General features: G+C 35.4%; 1 protein-coding gene across 3 annotated transcripts in view; it reads left to right on the forward strand.

Moving 5' to 3' along the window:
• Positions 1–13,095, forward strand: part of CERT1 (ceramide transporter 1) — a 102,945-nt gene extending 89,850 nt beyond the window's left edge. For all 3 annotated transcript variants that reach the window (XM_019641038.1, XM_019641036.1, XM_019641037.1), the window contains 4 exons: positions 2,840–2,968; positions 3,486–3,615; positions 4,549–4,685; positions 8,015–13,095. In XM_019641038.1, the coding sequence (XP_019496583.1) occupies positions 2,840–2,968; positions 3,486–3,615; positions 4,549–4,676 (387 nt within the window). In that variant the 3' untranslated portion in view covers positions 4,677–4,685; positions 8,015–13,095. The remainder of the gene's footprint in view (positions 1–2,839; positions 2,969–3,485; positions 3,616–4,548; positions 4,686–8,014) is intronic.
• The last annotated feature ends 1,413 nt before the right edge of the window (positions 13,096–14,508 follow it).

Genomic DNA, 14,508 nt, shown 5'->3' on the forward strand with positions numbered 1-14,508 from the left:
GGGCCAGTGAAGCAACGTCCTCCACAACTAGACTGAAGAACAAAAGGACAGCAACTTGTCTGTTCCCCTTCCCAGATTCCCCAACGCTGTTCCCTCTCCCAATTCCCCAATAAAATCATTTTTAAAAATAAATAAATAAATAAATAAATCCTCTAAAGTACAATTTGGCAAGAAATTAAATGCTATAAAAGATCCAAAGACTCTATTAATAATTCATGAATGTTATGCATTTGAAATGTATATCAGCACATTTAAAGCAGAAATGGGTGCTGCTAAGAACCTGAGAAATATCCAGAAAGTTTGTTTGATAAATATCTACAATTAGTCATGCACACTTTTAAGTCTTAGAAAACAAAATCCTGAAATCTATATTTTAGGAATTATCTTGGATCTAGTCTCTGTAGAAGATAAATGATAGCTATCAGATATGGAAGTGAGTCATTGTTTCCTCTGAGAACAATATAATAAAAGCAGCGGAAAGTATGTTTTTAGCCTGTGTTAAGACTAATAGATATGAAAGTGATCTAAGTGGATTATCTGAAAGCGAGGGAAAATTGCTGAGCATGACTATTTGGAGGTTGGTCATGCACCAGTACACAAAGAATCTAATTTAAATTGATTCCCTTTCACTTCATTTCTTCCTCTGCTAATCTAGATATTTAAGCTAATAGAATTAATATTTCTCTTACCTTATTCTGCTGTGTTCCCCTTCTGAAAATTGCCAAATAATATTTAAAATAAAGAATAATAAAATGAATCAAAATTTTGGAGATATCCACCAAAAAGCAATATTGTATATTATATAAGAAGTATAATGATTGAATAAGTACTTTATTTTTCTTTTTTTCAAATGATTCTTTTTTTTTTAAGATTTTTATTGGGGAATTGGGGGATGGGAACAGTGCTGGGGAATTGGGGAAGGGGAACAGACAAGTTGCTGTCGTTTTGTTCTTCAGTCTAGTTGTGGAGGATGTTGCTTCACTGGCCCAAGTTGGCACCATCATTGCGCTCTTCCCGGGCGAGGCAGATCAGTCGCCGCCTTCTGGACGGCCGCTCACTGCGGTTGCTGGCCGCTCACGCTGGCTGCTGGCTACACATGGTAGTCCATGGGAACCCACTGCAGCAGGGGCTGCAGCCTACGCCACCGGCGACTCACAGCAGCCCAGCTCCAGGTTGAGCTGTTGTTCAGCATGTTAGCTGTAGAGGGCAGTGTCACTGGCCCTCATATGTGGGATCCGAACCGGGGCCCCCTGGTATCCCAAGCTAGTTCTTAACCATCGCGCCACTCAGCCGGCCCTCAAATGATTTTTTTTAATTGAGCTGAATATATGAAAATATTTAAGTTTGCTCTGTATTTCTTGAGCTCAGTCCCGTCATCTGAGACATTTTGTCTTTTATCTAATGACTATGGGCTAGGCTTCATTTTACATGGTAGCTGCTCAAGAAATGTGTAACGATGAAGATTCTATTTCAGCATTCAGATTTGAGAGGTCTAACTGAAATCTAAAATTTAGCAGATATTAAAATATCAATTAATTGCCCTGTAATATGAAATGAAAATAAATGATCAATAATTTAGACTCAAAAGAATCTTATTATCTGGAGATAATTGATCATGGAGAACAATCTGCTGCAATATTTCACTCGGTAAATAGTAGGTGGAGCAGAAGATTATATAGGTTAGTTATATTAGGATTATTTCTTGAAAAGTAAAACTAAAAATTATTAAAATAATATATTTTATATGTAACAAAATTTAAGTTACAATTACAGTTATTTGAATAAACAAATTATCTTGGCATACTTTTTTCAGCAAAATTTGATAACACTATACAACATCTTTCTCTTTAAATTCGGCTTCTTTACGTTATGACCTTAAGTAGGGCTGGTTCATCTTCTGATATTTAAGTCACTCTCACTCTTAAAATTTCTGTCTTATCATTCTTATGGACTTACATTTATTAGTTCTAACATGGTCAAATTTTCATTTACTATTGGCTTCACATACGTTTCCCCAACACTACTTGTCGTCAGCTTCATGAAATTTTGTACCTCTAAACCATAAACCGTTTCACTAAGTGATTTGTGTTGTATTTGAGTTGTTGGCTATTTATTATACTTAACCATCGGGAAAGACTGCAGATATTCTCTCATTTAAAAGTACGTAGTCCCAGTTTTCTGAGACCTAAGTTTTATGTCATTCCAACAGTATATGTTTTTCCTTGAGTACCATAAAGTTGAAAGATTTATCTAACTGATTTGGAATTCCTCAAATGTGATTATGATATCAAAGGAGCACTCTTATTTCCTTAAAATCTTTTATTTAAAGTCTCTGAGTAATTTAAACAGAGCTTTAATACAATACTTAAAAGCAGAACATTACCAGCATCTATGGGAGGGGATAATGAGGAGTTAGTTATTGCTTAATGGATGCAGAGTTTCTGTTTGGGGTGATAAAAAATTTTGGAAATAAATAGTGGTGATGTTTCCATTGGCATGTAACATTGTGAATGTAATTGATGTCGCTGAATTGTACACCTAAAAATGGTTTAAATGGTAAATCGCGTGTGTGTGTGTGTGTGTGTGTGTGTGTGTGTCCACAATTTTTAAAAAAGAAAAATAGCAGAACATTTTTTCTTTGCTATTGTTTTACAAAGCCATTAACTCAGTGTTCATCATGAATCCTTTGATGGGTATTCTCAGATGCTTTTCTTTTAAAATTGGACAGATTTTACCTTCAACTAAGATATTGGTTTTACCTTTGTTTCTGTCTTAGTTCTATATTATATATGAATAAAAAGTAGTTTTAATTTTCAAAAGATATTTACTTCTTTCACAGAGAGTGTGGCCTGCTTCTCAGCGAGATGTATTATATCTTTCTGCCATTCGAAAGATACCAGCCTTTACTGAAAATGACCCTGAAACTTGGATAGTTTGTAATTTTTCTGTAGATCACGACAGTGCTCCTGTAAGTACACTGTGTAAATGTGTATAGTTGTATAATATAAAGCTAAATATATAATGCAAAAGTGATAAACATGTACCACACACATGTAGATCTTTGATTTAATAATGATTCTTAGATTTTGTTTTATGCTGTCTCCTTGGAATAATATAGCCCATGTTACCTGAGGGACAACAGTCATGGCTGTGAAATCCCAGCAAGGCTGTTTTCCTTTTCTCCTGAAGTGAGGTGAGACAGCTGATGGGTAGCATGTGTAGGCTACTTCTCAGTTACGTCTCAAGCCATGATCAACTACTGGCAAACCTTTGTTTTACCTCCATTTACTATGTCAGAGGAGGGAAAATAGTTTCTGGCGTCATATCAGCTTGGCATGTATTATTTTTTGGTGCTCATAGTATTTTGTTGGAGATTTTGATGAGTTATGGTTTTGGTTAACCTAATGTAATATTAGACCAGTAGGGATTACAAAATACTGGGTGTTGACTATACTGGTATTTTCTTTTTATTTTTGTTTTGGCAGTTAAACAATCGATGTGTCCGTGCCAAAATAAATATTGCCATGATTTGTCAAACCTTGGTAAGCCCGCCAGAAGGAAACCAGGAGATTAGCAGGGACAACATTTTATGCAAGATTACATATGTAGCTAATGGTATGTATTTTGTTGTTTGTTTTTGCTACTTGGTAATGTGGATGTTCTTAGTATGATCTACATGATAACTGATCATTTGGACCAGTGCCATTTACAAATGCCTTTTAAGGTTTTATCCTCTAGATTAGTGATTTTTAACTTGGAGAGGTGTATATCAAAACTATTAAGAAACTTAAAATGCACATAACCTGAATTTCACCCCATAACTACTATATCAGAATTTCTAAAGCTGGGGCTTGATAGGTAAATTTTAAAACTTCATTATCAAGATCTCTATCACATATCCGTGGTTTTAAGAACTATTTCATTAAATTGCCTAAAAGAATATATGTATAATTAGGAATGTAAGCAACAGTGGGAAAGGAAAGTAGTTCTTTTTCTTACTGTCGGCCTTGTTCATTTTCTCAATCATTGGTCCCTAGTCCTTATTAGTTGCTAATTATATATTTATTTTTCATACTGTCCTGCTGCTGGACAGCCCTGTTGCTTTTGGTTCCTTACTACACCCATTTCCTACCTGCAGTAGTTACTGAAGTCCATCTAATCAAATCCTCAGATCTTTGTTATACAGGGCCATAACTGCTAGTGTGTTTAAAGAGACGGTTATGCCTCAGTAAGTTACTATTTGATTATAGTAGAATTTGATGAATAAATCTGCCTTAAGTAACCTAAAGTGTAGCTATACTTATATTTGCATATAATTTAGGAAACTAAGAACATTTTAGAAAGGTAATAAATAATTTCTTATTTGCTATCTGTTCTTTTATGGTGGTTAACATTAAGGAATTAATGGTCAAGACTTGATTAACAATCAAGAGTTGCTGTTTGTTCCAACATGAGGAATTTTTTAAAAGCAAAGGAACAAAATGAATATTTCACATGTATTTGGAGAATTATTATCTTAACAGGTTTTAATTTTCCTTTACCTCGCAGTGAACCCTGGAGGATGGGCACCAGCCTCAGTGTTAAGGGCAGTGGCAAAACGAGAGTATCCCAAGTTTCTAAAACGTTTCACTTCTTACGTCCAAGAGAAAACTGCAGGAAAACCTATTTTGTTCTAGTATTAACAGGTACTGGAAGATATGTGTTACCCTTTTTTAAACTTTGTTTGACTAATATGATTCTGAAGATACTAAAATTTAGTTCATTATTAAAAGTAATTTCTGTGTTTTATGATGTTCCCAGATAAAGGAGTTATCATTTTCATAGTCTTGAAACTTATATTTTCATTATTTTTCTACTTATACTAAATAATACCTGCTTATTTAAAGAAATTTCAACATCACAGAATTACAGAATTTGAGAAGTGTAAATTCCTTATATCTTTCCCTTCCTAGGAATTACTGCTAAGTTTGTTATAGATTCTTCCAGACTTTTATATGTTTATATTTATATATCTTTTTGCTTGTTTTTAAAAATATATTTATTCTGTATTTATTATTTTGCAGCTTGTTTTCCTCCTAACAATATATCTTGACTGTTATTCCATATAAAGATTTGAGACATAAAACCCTCTAATTCTTTTAACATCTGTTACATGAATATTGCAGAATTTATTGCCCAGTCCAATGTTAATGTCTGGGTTGGTTCCATGTTTATTGTCAAAAAATGCTGCACTTAAAAATTTTTGCACAAGGAAGCTGGAATCTTTAATTTTTTTTTAAATAAGTGATATATTAACATGGTTCAGAAGTCAAAAGTATGAAGATATATACAGTAAAATTTGTCTTCTCCCTATTCACCCGGTTTTGCCTCCCATCCACACACACACAAGTGTATTACTGCTATTACAGTTTCTTGTGTTATTTTTCCAGAGATTTTCTTTAAGATTTTTATTGGGGAGTTGGGGGATGGGAACAGCGCTGGGGAATTGCAGGGAGGGGAACAGACAAGTTGCTGTCCCTTCTTTGCTCTTCAGTCTAGCAGTGGAGGACGTCACCTTGCTGGCCCAAGTTGGCAACATCATTGCGCTCTTCCCCAGAGAGGCAGATCAGTCACCGGCTTCTGGATGGCCACTCACAGCGGCTGCTGGCCACTTACACTGGCTGCTGGCTATACACGGTAGCCCATGGCAACCCACTGCAGCAGGGGCTGCAGCCTACATATGTGGGATCCGAACCGGGGCCCTCTGGCGTCCCAAGCCAGCTCTTAACCAACGCGCTACTTGGCTGGCCCAGAGAGGGTTTTTTTTGGGTATTTTTTTTATGTCTTAATAAGGAAATACAAGTGTATTCCTCCCATACATACATTTTTTTGTTGCTGAAGAAAAAGTAGCAAACTATACACACTTTGCTTTTGTATTTACTTACAGTTTCACCAGCAGTCGTGTGTTGGAGCACCTGTTTACATGTGCCCCCTCACACAATGTGTGAGACAAAACTTTCTAATTTTTTTCCAACTTGATAGGTGAAAAATACTCTTCCAATGTAGTTTCAATTGCATTTCTCTTACTATGAATGAGTTTGAGCATTTCGGTCCATTTGATAACATTTGTATAATTCTGTTTCTACGAACTCTCAGTGTGTGTTAACATTTAAATTTTTAATAGATACTACCAAAGTATAATTCACAAGCAGTAAGTATACATATGAACATCCTCTCATTCTCACCCACACTGAATGTTAAATCATTCACTGAGAAATTTGTATTCTTGAGTCAGTTTCTTTAGATAAAAATAATATAGTCAATAACCATATAATGACTGATGTTTTTAGTTATGTGTAGTTTATGATGCTGCTTATAGTATGTTTTTCTTTTAAAAAAAAAACCTCAAATGTTAAATTTATTGTCACATGCTAACACAAAGGTTATTGGATTGATGTCCCAGATATTTAGCTCTTCCCAGGAAAAAGGTGACCTGAAAATGTTAAACTTACTGTTTTGTAAGAAAATGTTAATCTTACTGATCTGAATGGTTAATGTTTTGGGATAAAGCCTGACCTTTGAGGAATTCTCTCCCTTCAGGCATAAGTGCACTGCATAAATGCGCCATTTCTAGACTATCTTGTAGTTTAGACTTGACATGGCTAGATCTGAATGCATAACTTCTTATTGATTATGTCTTTGCACTGTATTTGTCAAATAAACCAGAAACCTGATGCCACACGATGGCAGCAGGCTTGTCACCTTAGCTAGGTGTCTCTCCCCACAGCCTTAGGGTTTCTAAAAAGTTGCTTTTTGCTCTAACCAAGATCAAACATGCAGCTTTATCTGCTTTCTCTCTTCACCTCTACCCCATCCTTGCTAAGTAGGACAGAAAATATAACCTTGGAAAAACATCAGAATGCGGTTATATAGAGAACATGCTGTGAACTATATTAAGAAGAAGAATTTTCTTAAACATTTGAAAATACATACTAACACATTGCTAGCATTTGCCTCTAAACTGTTAGATTTGGGCATTGTTTTATTGGCTGATTGTGTGTTTGTGTACAAGTGAGCATGTATGTACATGTGTGCACATTCTTCTTTAGTGTACCTAGGATGGAAGGGGTTAAGATCCTTTGAAAACAATTTATTTCAGGGGAAGGAGGAAGCATTTTTTGGTGTGTGGGTGTGTGTGTGTGTGTGTGTGTGTGTGTGTGTGTGTGTGTGTGTGTGTGTGTGTGTGTGTGTGTGTGTAAAGATAGAAATGAAAAGACTCACTGGCCAAAACTCAGCTCGGGCCTTGAGTCCAGAGGTTGAGCTTCTTTCTAACAAAGAACCAGATTCAAACCTTAACGTGTTAAAAACCTTTGTTTACCTAACGTAGTATTTGTTTCATAATACTTTCGGAAGATGATGTATACATGAAGTGGATTCTAGCATTGAAAAAGGAGGAAAGCTAACATTCTTAATTTTGGTGATGGAGAAATAGTAACTTTCAGTTGTCAGTCTCATCTTTAGAAAAATTCCATAAAGTTAATGAGGTCCAAAGATATTTAAAACTCCTAGTCAAAACTCTTAAACACATTTGACAAGGTCTGAGCCATTTTTGTTTCTTAAGATAAGGCAGAGCTTTTTTCCATAGACTAAGGAAGTTTTTTAAATTCTTGATAAATGGTATTGTATAGCATAATTTTTATTGAAGACTAAGAAGAAGGAAATGCCAGGTTATGGGGTACAAATCCAGAGACCTCTGGTTGATCCCCTCTTTGTGTACCTGTAGCACATTATCCTTTTAAATTTTTTCTAACTTTCAAAAGACTTCTTACACCTTTATCCCTTGCTGACGGAATTAGTTTCAAATATGTAAAGTTAATAATTTTATATGCTTAAAGGTGAAAATCCTTAAAAGATAAATTTTAATAGAGATTTTGTGCATTCCATGACTTCAGAGGGTAGAAGGAACTCTTTTGGTATTGTTGCAGCTCTTAGTAATACTATATTGCTGAACTACTTGTCATTTTCTTTCCTACAGTGACTGAAGCAAGGCTGTGTGACATTCCATGTTGGAGGAAAAACTAAAAAAAAAAAAAAAAAAAAATTGGATGCTCTAAGCTGGAACATAGGATCTATAGCCTTGTCTATGGCCCAACACCTTGACCTTGTGTACAAAAATGAAGAAATCTTGCAATAGCAAAGCTGAACATCTAACACTAGCTGTCTCCTGCTAGATCTCCGCGCTCAGCATATATCTATAAATACATGTAAAATTACATGTACATGGCTATATTTTTATTTGCTTGCTCCTAGAAGAGAAAAAAACAACTTTGAATCACAACTAGGAATTGATGCTTTAATTTTTGAAAACTTTTTCAGAATTTTTAATTTAGTATGGTCCGGCCTAAGATCCTCAGTTGTATCAGGTTTTGTGCACAAAAGAAAAGCACAAAAGTTGAACGCACATGGGGCATGTGCTTTTTGTGCACCAGATATCTGGATGGGGTTCTTTTTTCAGGCCTATAGTCAAATCTGTGTCCAGAATTTTTTGACTTTTTTGACTTTTTGCTTTGTATAATCATAGAATTCATTGCTGCTGATTTCTATAATGATTCATGTTATCATGTAAAGTGTCTCTTAATAACTGAGGGCTGTCAATAACCTGTGATTTTGCCTTTTCTAGAGTCTTACTCCCATGAAGAACCTTGGTTCTGATGGAGAAAGAGTGAAAAGCTTTATTCCTTCTTCAGATACCTTTATAATTCTTGTATTTTTAGTTGTGTTCTGTGTGCTACAGCTTTTTTTTTTTTTTCAGTTTGTTAGAAACACAATTTGGCAATTCCAAAATTGATTCTGCCTGCCTCCAAACAGAAACATCTGTACAGATCTTATGGGTACAAACTACTTTCTGGTAAAATGGTCAGGATAAAGTGAGCTCACGTTTTCATGAAATTTGTAAGAGGAAATTTGGTAGTGTTAAGCAGATCAGACTGAGTTTGACATTTGATTCGATATTTTTAGTATTCAGTAACAGGCATGTTTGTTTGTTCTTCTAATTTGGGTCAGTTTAAAAAGATATGTTGCAAGATATGCATAGAAAATGTGAGCAGTGCCCCTGTTTGCCTCTTGATCATAAACTTCAGCAGAGCAGTAAAGGATTCCATATGAGTCAAACTGAAATTCTTCCCTTAGTTCCTGTAAGAACTTAAATGTAAAATACCTTTTTTAGTTTTACTAGTTTTAGGCCTCTGAAAAACCTTGAAGCATTGGAGTTGAGGCAAGGAATTGTACTCACTGAAGTAGAAATGACTGCCCACTTCAAAATCTTCATTGTGTTTTTACACAAATGTGCTTACATAAATCAGAGGCATTTAGTAGATGCTTTGCTGACTAGTTCATCTCTGCAGAAACACAGAAATCAGACCCATTTTGTAAAGCAGAAAGTCATGTCACGTGGAGCATGTCCTGTATATATTTCATACATGGTAATGGAGTCTTAATGATAAATGCAAGGTGATAATTTAATGATGGGATTAGTCTGATCACTTAATATGCACAATCCTGGAAGTGAATTACTTGCATCAGATATAGTAGTATTTATTATTCTGTACAGAGAGAAAAAATACATATAAAACATATGCTTACGTTACATGCACGCAGATTTCATGCTCCATAAATCTTTTCTATTTTTTAATTTACCTTTCTCTAAATGATGTGCATGGAATATGCCTTATTACAGAAAAATGCTGTTCATAATTTGAGTATGTGGAAAAGTGCCTATGGTGGTAATGCTAATAAGGCAAATAAGACAAATTATTATATCAGTTTACTACATCACCAGTTAACATTATATATTGTGATGTTTAAAAAAAGTTTATACCTCAAATGTGTCTTTTATTTTACAATCATCTGTGGGCTGGGATGTGGAAGTATGGGAAGGTTGGGGAGGGGAGGTTTATTCACCACAGCCGCTAATGGGAATCTAAAAAAAAAATTCTATATGCCCACTCTAAATGTTTCTCTGTTTGCCATTTCTGGTAACTATCATGAACACAGACAAGTAACTCTTTCTTAACTAAATTGGATAGCTTTATTTTACAAAGGTATGGAAAGTTTACAAAGCAGTATCTAAATCTAATTATCATTAGTTGCATTTGCACTAAATGTTAATGATATACTTTTGCAATTCTGTAAATAAAATGATTACACTAAAATATTTGTATTAAAAAAAAGAAAAAAGGATACATTTTACCTTTAGATAACTGCACTAGTACTTCACTAGAGTTAATCCTGTCCAACCAGATTTAGAAATGAGTAGGGGAATATGAACAGAATTTAAAGGAGTTCAAAATTTGGAGAGGTACTAGCCCTTTAGACAATATTCAGACCCTCTAGAATTATTTCTGTATGGCTAATTCCTACATACTAAATATACATGATGCTTTCATCCACAGTTATTTCCTACTTCTCTTTCCCAAGCCAAAAAAAAAATTATCTTTTTACTCTCTTTTCTACTCAGTTACTCTTTTTGTACTGTGATAGAAACTTGAAAAATATTGGTGATGAGGGGCTTTATTCCCTGAATGCCCACTGTACAGTTCAAGAGAGCACAGTGTTTCAGTTAGAATTCAGGGCTCCTGATTTTGAGGTGGAGGGTGATCATAGCAGCTCTTGGTTTGGGATCGCCACCGAAGCAGCCAGACCAAGGAGGGGGATGTCTGGGAGGGAGGTGTAAAAATACAGAATAAGGAAAAGGAGAAATGGGTTTCCCATTTGTTCAGTTCTGTCCACTAATTTCTACACCTATACAACATCAGTGTCAATTGCTATTGAGAAATTTTTAGTTGGGCTGAGCTGGTTCTCTTGTGAAATTGTGCTGGTTATCTTTAAGCTTATCAGTTGTTTGTCCAATTAAACACTTTTCACCAGTATTTAGTCCACGTTCAGATGATGTATTTGGATTATTGTCATTGTTCATCTACAAACTCAAAACATAATCATTTTAAAGTACCTTGGGAGTGTATAGAGTGTAACTATTCTATAATAGCTTTATGATCCTAATGATGTTTTTAAAAAATAATAAAGTTGGATCTTCCATGTTACAATCACAAAATTAAAATCAGTATTTAAAAGTGGAAAAGTATTAAAATATTATGGACAAATGTGCTTGCTCGATTGTTTTCCTTAACCCTGAGATACAGCCCTACATAATTCTCTGAGTACTTTAAGAGCTTGCAATATTCCAGTTCAATGTTATTCATACTGTAGGTTGTAACCCAGTTAGGGATCAAGAAAACTATTAATGAGTTGTGACCTAGTTAAAGATATAAATATAACAGAATGGAATAATCAAATATATAGTTTGTAATAAAGTATTTTGTGAATTTTTTTCATATGTATAAATATATGTGTATATATAGTGGATTACAATTTAAAATGAATTTCTTACTATGTATCATGGTCTAAAAGATAGACCATATACAGTTGGATATTTCTAAAATGAAAGCACAGTGCGAGCCAGTCATTCCCATTTATAATTTAACTACATACATTTAGCCATAAATAAATAATCTCTCATTTATTTAAATAATATAGGCAGCTCCACTTGTTGCACTCAGAGAATTTATGCCCTAGAACAACCGTGAGATGGGAAGTGTGGATTTGCAGTTAATTCAGTCAGTGGGTTCCTCCATGGTTTTATTGAAGGCATTGAACATATTTCTCTTAGTATTCAAAGGTACATACCATCCAAACAATATGACCTCAAGCCAACTACTTAATCTGGTGGGATGCTGGAGAAAAAAGCTAGCTGTTGTGTTGAATTTATTGACAGAGAAATCATATGTGGTCTTCATGGCACACTTTCAAGGCGTTTAAGAGCGATTTTAACTATATGCAGTTTTTGCCTTAGTCTTGACTTTGGAATATAACCTGCAAATAAAATGTAGTTTAACCATTTCAAATTAAGTTGTTTTCATAGTATCTTCCAGATTTTCTTGCCATTATTTTAACTAGATTACAGCAGATCTCAGTGTTGGCATTGCATTCTCTACCCATTAAGACAAATTTTCTGTGAGCCCTCCATATCTGTACACTGAATAGCCTTAATATCAAAACCTATTTGGCCTCTTCATTCTCCTCTCTCACAGCATTCTGTAAGTTTAGTACTAGAACAAATCTAAAAGGTCTTTGAAGTTAATAAAAGATGCCCAACCAGGAATTTCTTATCACCCAGTCTGTTAAGGTGCTGAATGAGGATGTCTCCATTAAGTGTAACATATACCAGGTCTACATTTAATTTAACTCCTCTCCTTACAATACTACTGCTGTAAAATAGTGGTGCCACCACTATTTTACAGATAAAGAAACAGGCTAGGGTTCCAGGCACACAGTAATTCTAAAAGTCTTTCCTTTAAACTGCTACTTTTTAGCCTATGTATTAATATTTAATATCTAGAATATAGTGTGGGTCTTAACACTACATACTTCAATATTGGCTTCACAAAATCCCAGATATCTATGTGTCAAAGTCCCACCAGATATATGAATTTGACCATCATGTGATGCCTTAACTGCTTTCCTATCCTCCAGCTTAAAGGGACGAGACGGAACTCAGTCATAAAACACCATCGCAAACAAGCCCAAGGAGGGTATTCTATCTCGGATTTTTCAATCCAAGGACAAGTTCCAATGTAGCTGTCGCTGTTTTGTGAGCCACCTGCTGCAAAATGACCATTGAAGTAGCGAGTAGAGCAAGCTTTGGATCCACTCCCGGTCAGTTTACTGTGGTTCTTTTATATTACTATTCCTTGGAATTGGGAGGGCTAAGTGGTAGCTGGGTCCAGCAGTACAGAATGTGTGTGCGGCAGCTAAAGCAGCATACAGTCGACATCCAAACCATTTTAGCATAGGGATAGCACTAATATGCCTGCACTCCAAACAATGCCCAGTGCAAATGTTTTGGGGTTTTTTTGTTTTTTTATTATGAAATACACATTTTTTAGAATTAGTTTCAGCTGTACAACACAGCCCAGTGCAAATGTTTATTGAGCGCTTACTGCTTGCCGTGCAGTATTACAGGATTAGGAATACAGCAATAAACAGAACATCTGGCCTACACTATTTTTGTCATAACCAAGGTTTTTAGAAATGGATCTAAATTAAGCAAATAGGCTTTGAGATCAGGAGCTTTGAATAAGGTGCATTGAACAATAGCCACATTTGAGATACACAAGTTTTGTTTGTTTTTTTCGATTCTTGGTTCTCAGCTGTGCTCTCAAAAGGTCAATAGGAAAGGAGCTGTTGCTGTGGTTTAACAAGTTTGCCAATTTCTGTGCACATTGATAGCATAAAATTTATTGGTAAGCTCTTCTACTCTGTTGATTATTCAATTTAAAACTACAATTTAATTGATGGTTTGTGACTTTGACTTTTCATGCCTAACATCCAGTAGATTTTTATGTTATTCCTAAGTGTATTTCTCTCCCTGTTCCTGGGTACCATGTATTCAACATACCAAAAGGGAGTGAGACTTAGAAGCTGGAAGACCAGAGTTTTTCTGATTCTCACTTGAACAGCTTTGATCTTGCCAAGTCATTTCAATGTCTCTAAATCTCCTATAAAGTAATACAAGATTACCTACCATGGCTCATCACAGGGTTGTTTGAGGAAGAGGGAGATAATGTATTCAGAATGCTTTGAAAACTTTAAAGCACTATGCAAATGTAAGGAATTTAGTCAACTACAAGTATGTGCTCTTTTGAGTGCTAGAGATATGAAGATGAATAAGACAGGAATAATGACAGCAGGATGCAAGCATTTGGGGGCTTTGAGCCCAAAATAAGTCACTTGGCTTGTCTGGGGTTTAGCCTACAGGAGTATGTCCAGTAAGGGAGAAATTTAGGAAGAGGCAGAGGCAGTTGGTGAAAAACCTTGAAAACTACAGGAAGTACTGGGTTGTCAGAAAAGTCATGACACATTTTTGCGACGAAAAGCATAGAAAAAATACTTCATGACTTTTCCAACAACCCAATTGTTTGATTTTCCTTCTACCAACAATGGGAGTCACTGAGGGCTTTTTTGAGCATTGTTTCACATAGCTGAGAAACGTCAGCGGGACTTGGTGCCTGGTTTTGTTTGGATGTGGAGTAAGTCAAGGTTTTTACTTGTAAATAATTCCTATGCTAATGTCAGAAACGGGGAGGGGAAATTAGTTTTTAAAACTTGAGAAATGGAAGTGATAATGTCTCAAACTGGAGCTGCCCAGCAGCCCCTCCCATGTTTTTAAAATGTTTACCGAATGAGGAAGAGTTAAGAGCTGGAAAAATCAATGTGGAGATGAGTCTCTGAAGTGATTGCTTTGCCTTTCTCCTTATATTTAGTTTCTCCTCCTGCCACTATCAAATTATCCTTTAATACATAATGCCTCTTACTAAAAATGTTTTAATAGTGCCCTGATCTCCAGGACTGAGTTCACACTCCTTGGCTTCAGTCTGATGTCCAAGGTATCTTTTAAGACTTTGGCCTTGGGCC

The sequence above is a fragment of the Hipposideros armiger genome, unplaced genomic scaffold (assembly GCF_001890085.2).
Source record: "Hipposideros armiger isolate ML-2016 unplaced genomic scaffold, ASM189008v1 scaffold_55, whole genome shotgun sequence".
Lineage (NCBI taxonomy): Eukaryota > Metazoa > Chordata > Mammalia > Chiroptera > Hipposideridae > Hipposideros > Hipposideros armiger.